General features: G+C 35.5%; 1 protein-coding gene across 2 annotated transcripts in view; it reads right to left on the bottom strand.

Annotated features, from left to right (window-relative positions):
* Positions 1-14,753, bottom strand: part of LOC124615112 (CUE domain-containing protein 1) — a 223,467-nt gene that overhangs the window by 148,714 nt on the left and 60,000 nt on the right. For both annotated transcript variants that reach the window (XM_047143002.1, XM_047143001.1), the window contains exon 5: positions 3,491-3,686. In XM_047143002.1, coding sequence (XP_046998958.1) covers positions 3,491-3,686 — 196 coding nt within the window. The remainder of the gene's footprint in view (positions 1-3,490; positions 3,687-14,753) is intronic.

The raw sequence follows: 14,753 nt of genomic DNA, 5'->3' as shown, positions 1-14,753 counted from the left end.
ATCCAAGATTGAGACAATTACATATAAGAGGACAGATCATTGCTCACCATCTACAGAAGCAGTCGAACATGGGACAGGTACAAAAAACAGTCTGACAATGCTTCCACTACTTGAGTGTGGCAAGTAGTAACTTTGATGGTATGAGTGGTGCACATTCACATAGGAAAGACTGCATGGGTTAGTGCAAGTTGTTTCAAACCCTGATGTGTATAGTTTTCAATTTCATGGATGATCCTTAAGATCTCCTCATCCTCCCCTCCCAATGCAAACTGTCTCAATTTGATAAAAGTATACCCCTACCTCCTCTGCCCTTAAATCACCATGACATCTTTCGTGGGAAAAATCTACAGGGGTAATAAAAATGAACAATAACCACTCACTTCGTTAACTGGCACTATTATATGGTAGGTCTCATATGGAACTGCTAATTCCATAAAAAATAAACACATGTCTATAAATAAAATGCACTCCTATGCATAATGCAACTAAATGAATGTAAAAAAAAAGAAGAAATTCCTTCCAGACAGAGCAGACAATGAGGCCAGAATTTAACAAACTGAAGCCTTCAGAACCAGAGACAAGGCTGCTTCTTTAAAAAAGAAATAAAATAAAATAAAAAAGAAAAAAAACTGGGACTACTCTGAGATTAATAGAAAAGCTGCCAAAAGTATAGGGTGGAGGGAAATTGACTCTGTAATGAAGGCTGTGATTTAACATCATGATGACATAACACAAAGAGAGACAAGAAACGTACATAAATTAAACTTTACAAATTGTTTTATGAGAGATGAAAAAATCCACTAAATGCAGATTGCCTACAATATAATTTTCTTTTAACATTTGGAATTAGCTGTGATAATTAGGGCAGCTTTTTAAAAATATTTGAGGATGATTATCTTTATTATTACAGGTTTGACCAAAGCCTTCCACAGTAACAATAATCACCCTCAACATAATGGTTGCTTACCTATTTAAGACCTGCACAACAAAATATGATGTGCCAAGTAACTATTAACATTAACACTATTTCTCTGTTTAAAATTACTTTGTGATTAACAGATGGCAGTGGAGGGGAGCAGGATTGCACACTCGTTCACAACATGTCACGTGCTCACGTGATGCGATAGTTGGACATGCATCAAGTAGAAACGGGTTATCTGCTTACTGTCTGTTGCCATGTCTTTGTAGGTAGTAGGGAGGGCAGTGATGAGTGCCGCTGCTGCTGTATGGTCAGCAATGTGTAAAATACCATAATCACTAGTTATTGGTGAATAACAGTAAAAGACTTACAGTTCAGTCACACAAGTCACAAAGTAATAAATTATCTGTGTACAGTACAATGCAACTGTTCGGCCAACTTAGACTGCAGCTGTGAATGATCTGGTAAACCGCTTATGAAACAGAAACACAAAAAACATAAATGAATTCAGCTTAGTGTATGGAAACAACTTTGATTGTGGCACACAGTGGCATACTAAGAATATGTAAATTAGATTTACTCCACTTTATAGTGAGAGACAGCTTTCGTTCCACCCTTAAAAACCATTTCAGTATGGTAGCTGCATTTGGCTTACAGTAATGTATGACCCAGATTCCAGTGAACGTAAAAAATCATGGGGTCAAATTTTTCACAGTAAGTTCTCCAAATTAACTCCTGTAGGTTCCAAAACATCATAATAACTATGACCACTAAAGGCAAGCTATGATGTGAGACTAAGTTGTGAAAGAATTGAATCTTTTTATGATTGGTTGATAAAGATTGTGAATCTGACATTGTTATTTTTAATAGTTTTGTGCAGAAACTAAATGTTTACAATAGTACTAACTTCACCAGTAGATCCAGTTTTGCCTTATTTGCGTAAAAACATTTTCACACTAGCGCAACTAAACATGCAAAAATTAGTGCTCATTTAAGGTCCTTCCTCCCCGCCTGACTCTCTCCCAACTCCTACAGGCCATTTCACCTGGCAAGGCTTGTGCCCACAAAACAGGCAACACACCGATCATGTGGAGCCCAAGAAACAGCTATGATTGGCTGATGCCCACTCCCTATCACTTGAATCACTGACATGTCAATCACAAAGTAATTTTAATTGAGATATAGTAACACCAATGCATTTTTAATAGCGTATACTGCCAATGTACGAAGGAGAACCACAAAAAATTTCATCAATTGTTGTCGTCTTTCATTAACAACATGATGTGCAAATAAGATCCAGAGACTGAAAATATCTTTTAACACTATTATACTGAATAAGATGTTCATTGTGAAACCTCAATTAGACTTAATTTTTTTATTAAGTTTAACTGAAAAATTAAAAACAATTATAAAATCTGATAGAAGAATTCAATAAATATTTCTTTACTTTCAACCTCTTTTTACACACCTGTTCATTGTTCAGCTGCTTCTGTATTTGATGAATAGTGATGAATCCTAAATTATATTGTCTTGTGGACTTACTCTGTAAATATTCTGTTTATAAACAAAAAAATGGGAACAAAGTCATAGCTTCAGGGTAGGAATGTTGTCAAATAATTTTCTGAAAAAGATAATCATGTTTACCAATGTTATACTCATTTCATGTGTGCCATGAGGGGTCTAGCCTGTTTCTATTCACTGTTATACTTTCAACCTCTTTTTACACACCTGTTCATTGTTCAGCTGCTTCTGTATTTGATGAATAGTGATGAATCCTAAATTATATTGCCTTCACTGATTTCAATGTTCCAGTAACCCCTCAAGACCCTCTGTATGTCCCACCTCCATGAGTAAACCTAACACAGCAAAGGTGCAGCAATTTTTCTAAAGTCACTTGCTAATGTGTGTTTTGGAATCCTTGTGATCTATACCGTTAAGCCAAGAACCCTGTCCTCTGAAAACCATTATGTTTCACTGTCATACTTAACAGGTCATGACAAAATCATACCCAGGGTTTACCATAATTGGTAACCCTTGAGCTCCACCTGTGTACATCATTTACACTATAAATCCATACTGCACATGTAACTTTCAGAATCACATACTCCACCGATCTGCATTATACTCCAGATCAGAAGTCTAGTCACATTATTCTTCAACTTTTCTCGTGTTTAAATAAATAGCAATCCTCCTACCTATTCTACACCATTCTGATGGATCTATCTTCAGACGTCATATGTTTATGTGGGATAGATTGTGAGCTTAGTATGCCAACTACAGTTTCTAACTAGTGAATGTTAAATGAGTGTATACAAAAAGATGTTATGTAAACAACATAAGGCATATATAACTTGGGACAATTTCAGTATTCAATTATGCTTCTTTTACTATTATGTAACAACATACTGGCCACACATTATTGTTCTCCAAGACATTGCAATCAAAAGCCTTAACAAAAGTTACTTTAAAGAAACACACATAGCACTTATGCCATAAACATCAATTTTGCATTTACAGCTTCAGTTTCTGAGCAAATAGAAGACTCATTAAAAAGTTACACTTGAGGCTTACCCTTCTCTAATGTAGAAAGAAAGTCTTTGTTCCAACGTAATTCTGCCATAAACTCTTCATTTTGCAAGAAAAGAGCAATTCTCTCATCTTCAAGATAGCGATCTAACTCAGGGTCAGCACCATCACATAAAACACCACGGACTTTTTGGTTTTCTGCAAATTTCTTCTGTAACATCTGCTGATTAAGCATCATTGCCTGTGCAGAACAAAAAATATTTCCCTAAACAGCCACCAGCTAATATAAAAAAATGAACTACTTCAATTCAATGTACAAAATTCATATTATTGCCTCTCATAAGATACAAGTATAGCTAAGAAAAATATATATATAAAAAAAAACATATCTGGAAAGGATTTCATTCTTAAGTCAATTTTTAACTATACATGATTAAAAATTCTAATTACAGGTTATAGTAGATTAGTACTATCAGTTTATGGACAACAAACCAAATCCACATTGTTACCAGTCATTAAATCTACATTCACATGGTTATACCTCTTCTGCTTTCCGTCTCCGTTTTTCACGAAGTAAGTACCTCCTGCGAGCTCTGTATTCATTCCATCGAGTTGATAAACGGCGTGACTTAGCTTGCAGGCGCAAAATCATTTGACGCCACATTAGAAATTTCTTTTGCTGGATCTAACCAAGACTGTAGAGTGTTTGAGTGGAAAGTCTTGGAAATAATTTGGCCCTCAATTATTTTATTACAGACACTGTTCAGTTGAGCAAATTAATTTCAGATACTGGTAAAGTTATGGAGCACATATCCAGTGGTGTCACCAAGAAAACTAGTCAACAATGTTAGGTTCATGAAAAATGTTTAAATGCAACCATGTCCATAAGTTAATATTTTACCCAATGATAAAATACTGCAAGTGTAATATCAACTGAAAAAAGTATAAAAAAACTTCAGTTTCTGCTACAGAAAGTAACTTTTCATAACTGTCACACTCCAACCCAAAAAAGCAAGATAGTTAACATCAGAAAAGTTAATTTCATAGTTTACCAGCATTGTTTCCATTATCTACAACTTATCTCAGTATCAGTGACCTAAAAATAAAGTATTAGCACAAACACTGGTTCCAATATCCTACTTTCTTTTAATGTGGAACAAGTGAAATGAATTCTTTCTATTTATGTAAATCATTCATATACAAGAAAACATCCAAATATGAATGGAAGAGGAACAACACAAATAAAAGCAACTGTCCAGTGCATGTGGCCTTCTTGGAGTGTACTGAACTGCCTAACGGCTGCAGCCCACACAAAAGCCCACTGAGTTGATTGGCTCAATTAGGTAACAACAGTGACTCATGACACACAAACAGAGGACCACTCATACGGGGACACTGATAAATTCATTTTATATATAACTGAACAAATCATTCTTGATTCTGTGTAATAGCCCATGATTACAGAATTGTGTGCCTCTTGTTAAAATTAAATAATATCATGTTACTGATAAGAAATTGTGTTTCATGTAACAGCTATAAAACATTTCTTTACAAGCACAAATACGGATGGGGTAGCAAAGGAAACAGTGAAAAGAACGTGTCCTGTTGATATTAAAAAGACTTTTTTATAATGAAACAAAGTTATAAGTTGTAATGTTGATATTACAGACTGTGGCATATGCTTCATTTGTGTGTGTGTGTGTGTGTGTGTGTGTGTGTATGTGGAAAAATGGGGAGGGGTTAGGGTATTGCCCTACTGTGAGTTGTTTTTATAAATCACTAACATCTGTTTAAAATGTAAACATATAGGATTACTATTTTTATACAGCAAACATGTACAGTTTTGTTACTTGATTCCTTCTTGCCTTTGTTTCTTTTACTTATTCTTACCGCTCCATCTGTAATCAAATGTTGTGTGTCTCAAAACAAGCAAGGTGGCAAGTAAGGCTGTGTAAAGTCATCAGGACAACATAACTCTAATAACTAAGAAATTTCACAAAATTAGTCAGCAAAACTAGACTGTTAATATTTGTAACATGGTGAGTGACATTCATTTGTATAAAAAATAATTACTTGTGATAATAACAAAATGCATGTACGTAGTTGCCTGTAATGTTTGTAGCTGATCATATTACCACATCATTATATGAAATTAGAATGATTTAAGCAAATTGTTTAAGTAAGATCTTCACTGTTAATGACAAGTCAGTGGTCATTGTCGTTTTACTCTTACTATGGTTGTGTATAGCTCGTAATGATTTTGACTGTTTTAGTAATTCAGCAACCATATAACATAATTCATATATTTCACTAAATCCTCAGGTCACAAGATGTGAGGACAAATGGGAACTACACAATCTGTTGTGCATTTTTAATATAATTAATTATGAAAACTTTGTGAAATAACATTTTATTAAATGAAAATCAGTATGTGCATTACTATGACTACACATACATGAATTCTTGACAGACACTGTGTAACAGTAACAAGTAGTAAATAGAAAGTTATCAAAATCTATTTGCATATCCTAACACGATCCCTTAAGTTGACAATATGAAGTTCAAATGTACAGTTACTTGTTCACTTACATCATAACACAAGTTTCTTACACATGCTTCATGTCTTTGGGGGTTAGGGGTTTCATAAAAGCATCAGCTAGCTTTTCTCCAGAAGGCAGATGTTCAATATTAGTAATGCCTACCTTACAAGATGATATTTTATATCTATATGCTTGGATCTAGAATTTATCACTAGATTCTTGGCCAACTCAAGGGCTCCTTTATCATCACAATATACTTTAAGTGACTCTATGACACTACTTGGATCTACCTCAGACATGTTGTCTGAACCACAGTAAATTTCACAGTTGATGCCAAAGAAATATATCCAGCTTCACAAGCGATGCAATAATTTTTTGTTTTATACAAGACCACAGTAAGAATTTTGCATTTTTATGCACAAAACAGTAGCAGAGTATCTGTAATTGACTTTATTTCCCCATCTGCATCACTGAAGGCCATTGCTTCTCTACTGCCACCTCCAAAAAGTTCTGGCTTATTTCTCATGGTTCCCTTTAAATATCTTTTAACTGACAACCAATGGACCTTTTTTTAAAACAGTGATTACATCTGATAAGGACATTCTGAGCAAAACACATGTCAGGCCTGTAGATTTGGGATAAATATAGAAGACTTCCTATTGCCTCCTGATAAGGTACACTAATGGCAGCTGATTCCACTGCCTCAAATTCCAACCCAAATTCAAGTGATAATGACATTGGCTTGGCTTCACTCATTCCAAATTTCTCCAGAACTTTTCTTCCATAGGATTCCTGTCAGATCCAAATCTTTCCTTTTTCACAATTTCGTGTAATTTTCACATCTAAACACCGGCTCCCTTGTCCTAAATCTTACATCTCAAAAAATCTCCTTCAAAGAATGTTTATGTAATTCAGAGCACTTCTATCACTTGAGAATAACAACATAGCATTCACATATAAAGCTAGGATGACTAGCTTGGTGTCCTCCATCCTATGAAAATAGATACAGGGATCAGAGGTTTAGCTGGTCAATTTATGTTTTTTTAACATATCATCAATTTTTTGATTCCAGTTCCCATCAACTTGTTTAAGTCCATAAACAGCTTTCTTCAACCTCCATACCTTTCCAGGAGCTCCAAAATGTTCTGGTGGAATGACACAAACTTTTTCATTTCAGTCTCCATCGAGATAAGGAGTGGTGATATCAACAAAGCCGATCTGCCACAGACAAGAGATATCTAATTGCTAACCAATGTTTGACCACCACTGTGAAGGTTTCCTGAGAACTGACACCTATCACTTAAGAGCACCCTTTTACCACTTGGCATACAATAAATGTTTCTGGTGTACTGCTAGTCATAGGCTTTATCTTTAGTTGTTACTTAATCTGGAGAGGTTTTTGTCTTTTGGTTAGCAAAACCTCTTCAAATGTATTACTACAAACTAGAAATGAGAATTCTTTCTGCATTGCCTTTTTCCATTCTTTCTTATTTATCCCTTCCAAGACCTCATTGGCATCAATGTCTTCATTTGGAAGTCAGACCATGCCTTGGGTTTTGGTTCCCTGCTTGACCTTCGAAGTGCAACCCCTTGTAGAACTATAGGACCCATACTTTAATTCTCAAGTTACTCATCTCCATTGCATCATTGTCAAAACCATAAAAGGCTTCATTATCACAGTCTTCTGATTTAATTTCTTCTTCAGTATGTAAAGTATTGATGTCATGAAGAAATGCTTCTTGTTCCAATCCTAAGATATTGGCTATCTTAGGTTCACCCATCTTTTAACTTGGAAAAGTCTCACTCTCTGGAAAATTTACATACCTTCTGGCAGTTATCAAACAAGTCTTGCTACTGATGAATCAATAACCTTTTGTTGCCCAGCAGTATCCCATGAATGTCAAGTTCTGTCACTTCTTGATTAGGTTTCAGAATGTTAACAATTGCATTGCAGCAAAAAATTCTCAAGTGTGATAAAGAAGGCTTTCTCCTGTGGTGTTTTATCTCCATGTTTGGAGGAAGGAGGATGATTTGATAGGTATACAGCTGTAGACACAGCTTCAGTCAGAATGATTTGATAGGTATGCAGCTGTAGAAAAAGTTTCAGTCCAGTGCTCCTTTGGTAAGTTGGCATCAAACATCAGGGTATGAGCTTTTTCAACCCAAGTTTGATTAGCTCTCTCAACAACAGCTGCAGACTGTATATTATTGTAAGCTGGTGGATGGTATCTTCAGAATTCAGAAATCTTTGTAGGTCATCATTGGCATATTCATTTCCACTGTTAGACTGCAGCTTCTTGATACTTCCGTCTATCTGCTTATCCACCATGACTTCGAAGTTTTTAAATATCTACATGACCCCAGACTTTTTCTTCAAAAAAGAGGAACTTGTATCTTGATAAATCATCATCAATAAATGTGAGAAAATAACGCATTCCATCAATAGACGATGTCTCCATTGGTCCACATAAATCAGAATGAACAAAGTGCAAGATATTTTAAGAAGACTGTTTGCTAGTTTTCAATGGAAGACATGATTGTTTTCTCTTGATGCACAACTTAAGGGGATCCTTTACCACCATGTTGTCATTTAATCTCAATGAAACCTTTGCCAACTTCGGCATACTTTTTTGATTTGTATGTCTTAAACTGTGATGCCATACAAATCCACTGCCTCATGTGTAGTAGCATTGTTCCATATCAATCACATTCAAGCAACAAATGCAATTATTAAGTTATGCTACAGCAATTAGTCACATTCTGCATCACACATGAAACCACTTCTCATTTTAAATGTTACTTTATACCCTTTGTGTACAATTTTAATACCCAAGATCAAATTCATGCCAGAGTCATGTATGTGGATGACATCACATGCATCTACATCCACTATTTTATCGCCACTATAGATGGTCAGATATTACTTACAAAGCCTTTGCTACTGAGCCGTCACCTCTCACACCGATCACTGAGCTATTACACGGCTGAGTATTATGAAGCTTCCATCTATCATTATTGATGCAAATTGATGCCCAAGAATTTGAATACCACATGCTTTTGTGAGACTGTTTAGAATCTGCTGCAAGAAAGGCTTTCTTGTGTTCTGGTTGGTTTCTGGTTACATTTCCTTTATTGCTTTTGTTACAACAGTATTTAGCAATACGACTGAGTCTGTTGCACTTGTAGCATTAATGCTTATGGTATGAGTCTTGTTTGTTTAAATATAATTCTGATTCTTAATTTCCATTTGTCCCTTCAAATTTGACATCTTGCAGTAGTTATAATTTACTAGAATTGCCAGTGATGTGTGTGCCACTATTTTCATACGCCATAATCATAGGTCGATAATGATCATGTAATTCAGCCAGGATCAAAGAAAAGAAGAAGAAGAAGATGGGAGAGAACTTTAAAAAAAAACTTTTAAAAAATCTGAGTCGCAGTACAAATGAAAACTAATATTTCAGAACCGCTAACAAATAAATAACCAATAAATACCAAAGATTCAATCCAATTCAACTAGATCATTACTACAAACCACTTCACAAAAACAAACATCCACCACAAGAGTGACACCAGTAACAACAACACGACCCCTAAAAGAGCAATCAATATCATACACCCAGTGCCTCAACGACATTATGTTCAAAAATATTTGTATAAACAAAAATTATCAGTAACATTACTACTCATTTCCCTTATTACCATGTAGTTATGCACTTAGATTCCTACTAACCTTCACACTCAACAAACTTGTCTCCTTACAAAAACAGTCAAATAAACAACATATTTCACTCTCAGTATAAATAAAAAATAGAAAAATCACTACTAGTATATCTATCAGTTGTTTAAGCTATGATCCCAGGTTCCACCCAAACCACACCCATGTACGTAACAACATATTTGAAATAAACAGCAAACCTTACAAACATCAAAGATTACCCTAGTAACTAAGACAACCACATTAAACATTTAGCAACAGGCCACTTACATCATTTGCAATGTAAACTAATGACGTCACATAAAACGTTATGGGAAAAGCACGTGGGTGGAATTGGACCATGTGCTTGACCTCATACATAGGCATGAGATGATAAACAGAGGAATGATGTTTTCCAAAAACTTAATTATTAGTTCAATCTCGTTTATGAGCCTCTGTACTACTCGACATCTGAAATAAAATGTCAATTGTTTTCTTTAGTCTTTCCATTTTTTTAATTCCACTAAGAACTTACCAATATTGAGTTATTACATTAGCAGAAAATTCATACAGTTTTGTTAGTTTTAGATTATTAAACAGTTCCCTTCACGATTTTTTTATAAAAAAAAAGTAATTACTTATGATTTGCTGATCTGCCTTTCCTCACATCTGGTCTGGAGGTCGCACTACCACTTTTATCACTGCCATATAATCACATCCTTGTGTTCTCACCTTCTCACTTTTTTCTTTTTTTTTTTTTTTTTTTGTGGTGGGCTATTGTTCTTTTGTCACTCAATACAACTATTTTGTCATACACTGTTTTTCACAATGTAAATATTGCGACTCCATTACGTGTTTCATCTTCTTTGGTATGTTTACCTATTTGTTGCCAACCTAACGAAGTATATGTTCGAGATAACTTCTATTTATGATGTTTATACCGTGTGTGTGTGTGTGTGTGTGTGTGTGTGTGTGTGTGTGTGTGTGTGTGTGTGAGAGAGAGAGAGAGAGAGAGAGAGAGAGAGAGAGAGAGAGACAGGGGGGGGGGGGTTAGAGCTGACGAATCTTTTTTTTTGGGGGGGGGGGGGAGGGGGGGAGGGGGGAGCCGGGTGTACGAGCTGTTAGCGAGTGGTTGAAAACTGTGGTGACAGCTGAACTGACTTTTCGTTTCAATATTCGGTGGAGGGGTTCATGGATGAGTGAGTGTAAAGATGTTGGGTTCTATTATTATTATTACTATTATTATTATACTGGACAGTATTATTATATTAATACTTTTTGCAAATGTGTTTTGACAAAGGAAGATAGGAATGAAAACAGCTGTTTCAACATTGGATTAACTAGGGAACTAGTAAGAAAAGAAATCCAGAATATAATAACCAGTATAAAAACACAACAACACAAAAACAACAAAAACACAGAATCTGCAGCAGTCAGAAAACTTAGGATAAAACTTCAAAATGAAAAAGTTATCATTTCAAAAGCAGATAAAGGGAACACAGTAGTACTGATAGACAAAGAACAATACACTGAAAAAAACACAAGAATTCATCTCACAAAATAGTATTACAAAATTAAAATCAGACCAAACAAACAGATTCCAGACAAAAGTAAAAAACGCTCTGAAATACATCGACATCACACTGGATAACACAGACAAAAGAAAGTTGACACAGATCAGTCCCACTGCACGGGTCCTCCGAAGCCAACCAAAAATCCACAAACCGAATCTTCCTGTGAGGCCAATACTGCATTTCAGAAAATCCCCTACTTACAAGCTTGCAGGATACATGTTAAAATTACTTTCTGAAAATTTCAAAGTACAAGGAGACAGAACCATTAAAAACACTACACAGCTAATACAACAAATAAAAGATATAAAAATCCCAGACTCAGCAACACTCCACTCATTAGATATAGAAAACATGGATTCCAACATACTAGTACCAAAAACTATAGAAATTATAGATAAGAACCTGAAAACTTATAGTCAACTCCATGAAGAACAGATAAAGGAAATATGCACACTAATAAAGCTCATAACAGAACAAAATTACTTCCAATTCAATAATGAATTTTATTTACAAGAAGATGGATTACCAATGAGGTCCCCAGTTTCAGGTGCCTTAGCAAATATTTTTGTTAACCACATTGAACAGATCATTTTCACAAAAATAGTAGCAAAAGAATACAACATGCTATATTGGTTCAGGAATATGGATGACATCCTTTGCTTAATAGATGAACCACAAACAAAAATTGAAAAATTACATACTGACAACAACAAGATACATAAAAACATAAAATTCACAATTGAAAGAGAACGGAACAACCAAATTAACTTTATGGATATAACAATCAAAAAACAAAACAATAAGCATATGTTTGAAATTTACCGTAAACCCACAGCAACAGACATTATCATTCCCCAATCCTCGAACCACCCACAAGCACAAAAGCAAGCAGCACTTCAACACATTCTCCATAGACTCAACACAGTACCACTCACCAAAGAAAGCTACCAAAAAGAACTGGACATAATAATGCAGGTAGCACAAAATAATGGTTACAATAATAACACAGTCACAAAGCCAAACTACAAAATTATAAGTAAAATAAAAGCAGAAAGCTCCAAACCACAGACAACAACACAACAGAACCAAACACACAGTCCCATAACAACAACACAGGATAGTCAGAAAAAGATGAAAGAAAACACAAGATGGTACACAATGACATACAAACACAAACTCACCCATAAAATCACCAACATTTTCAAAAGACAGGGAATAAACATAGCATACACAACAGATAATTCTATACAAAAATACACCCCAAAACTGACAAAAAACAGAGCTATATACCAGAAAGCAGGTATATATCAGCTACAGTGTAACACTTGTGAAAGTACATACATAGGGCAAAAAAAAGAGAACATTTGATGTCAGATACAAAGAACACATGAGAGCCTGGAAATATGGGACAAACCACTTCACATTTGCAGAACACCTAAGAGAAAATGACCACAAACCAACCACTAGAGAAGATGACATGAAAATAATTAGAATCAACAATAAAATACACCTCCTAACCATACAAGAAAATTACCACATACAGAAAACCAAAGCAGAGGGGAAAATCCTGTTGAATGACCAAGTACACATGCCAAGCAATTCATTGTTTACACTAACAGATAAAATAATAGAATAATGTTCACAAAAAGTATTACTACAATAATACTGTCCAATATAATAATAATAGAACACAGCAGCTTTACACTCACTCATCCATGAACCCCTCCACCGAATATTGAAACAAAAAGTCAAATCAACAGTCACTACAGTTTTCAACCACTCGCTAACAGCTAGTACACCCACCTGCCCCCCTCCCCCCCCCCCCCCCCCAAAAAAAGACTCGTCGGCTCTATCCCACCTCCCTCCCTCTCTCTCTCTCTCTCTCTCTCTCTCTCTCTCTCTCTCTCTCTCTCTCTCACACACACACACACACACACACACAGTATGTCTCGAACACATACTTCGTTAGGTTGGCAACAAATAGGTAAATAAACCAAAGAAGATGAAACACGTAATGGAGTTGCAATATTTATATTGTGAAAAACAGTGTACGACAAAATAGTTGTATCAAGTGACAAAAGAACAATAGCCCACCACAGAAAAAGAGTGAGAAGGTGAGAACACAAGGATGTGATTATATGGCAGTGATAAAAGTAGTAGTACGACCTCCCGACCAGATGTGAGGAAATGCAGATCAGCAAATCATAATTAATTACTTTTTTTTACAAACAAATCGTGAAGGGAACTGTTTAATAACCTAAAACTAACAAAACTGTATCATTATAGATCCCACTGATGATGCCTTACAACAGGAGAAGACGAAACGCATATGGGATAAATAAAGTAACTAGCAGCAGGGAAAGGCAGTTTTATTTACAAAACAAGTATTTATATGCTTGCTGTGGAGGATGGCCACACAAACAAACTTGTTATTCTGTTACTTAGTTTCCGATCCATTCGAACAGGAGGAAAAAAAATCAGAAGAGCTAATAGGATGGTTTAATGGTAATTTAATTACAAAATAGAGATCTTAGAGATAAAACTGCCACTGTTAGCACATATCTACATCTACATCTACGTGATTACTCTGCTATTTACAGTAAAGTGCCTGGCAGAGGGTTCAATGAACCACCTTCAAGCTGTCTCTCTTCCATTCCACTCTCAAACAGCATGCGGGAAAAATGAGCACTTAAATTTTTCTGTGCGAGCCCCAATTTCTCTCATTTTATCATGATGATCATTTCTCCCTATGTAGGTGGGTGCTAACAGAATGTTTTCGCAATCAGAGGAGAAAACTGGTGATTGAAATTTCATGAGAAGATCCCACACAACGAAAAATGCCTTTGTTTTAATGATTGCCACTCCAATTCACGTATTATGTCTGTGGCACTATCTCCCCTATTTCGCGATAATACAATACAAGTTGCCCTTCTTTGTACTTTTTCTACATAATCCGTCAGTCCCACCTGATGCGGTTCCCACACCGCACAGCAACACTCCAGTGTGGTGTAAGCAATCTCTTTAGTAGACCTGCTGCACCTTCTAAGTGTTCTGCCAATGAATCACAGTCTTTGGTTTGCTCTACCCACAATATTATCTATGTGATTGTTCCAATTTAGGTTATTTGTAAATGTAGTCCTTAAGTATTTATTTGAATTTACAGTCTTCAGATTTGAGTGACTTATTGTATAATCGAAATTTAGCTGATTTCTTTTAGTACTCATGTGAATAACTTCACACTTTTCCTTATTCAGCGTCAATTACCACTTTTCGCACCATGCAGATATCTTATCTAAATCATTTTCCAAGCCGTTTTGATCATCTGATGACTTTACAAGATGGTAAATGACAGCATCATATGCAAACAATCTACGACAGCTACTCAGATTGTCTCCTATGTTGTTAATACAGATCAGGAACAACAGAGAGCCTATAACACTTCCTGGGGGAATGCCGGATTTAACTTCTGTTTTACTCGATGACTTTCCATCTATTAC

The sequence above is a fragment of the Schistocerca americana genome, chromosome 1 (assembly GCF_021461395.2).
Source record: "Schistocerca americana isolate TAMUIC-IGC-003095 chromosome 1, iqSchAmer2.1, whole genome shotgun sequence".
Classification (NCBI taxonomy): domain Eukaryota; kingdom Metazoa; phylum Arthropoda; class Insecta; order Orthoptera; family Acrididae; genus Schistocerca; species Schistocerca americana.
The sequence above is the reverse complement of the archived record's forward strand: the minus strand, read 5'-3'. Positions and strand labels throughout refer to the sequence as shown.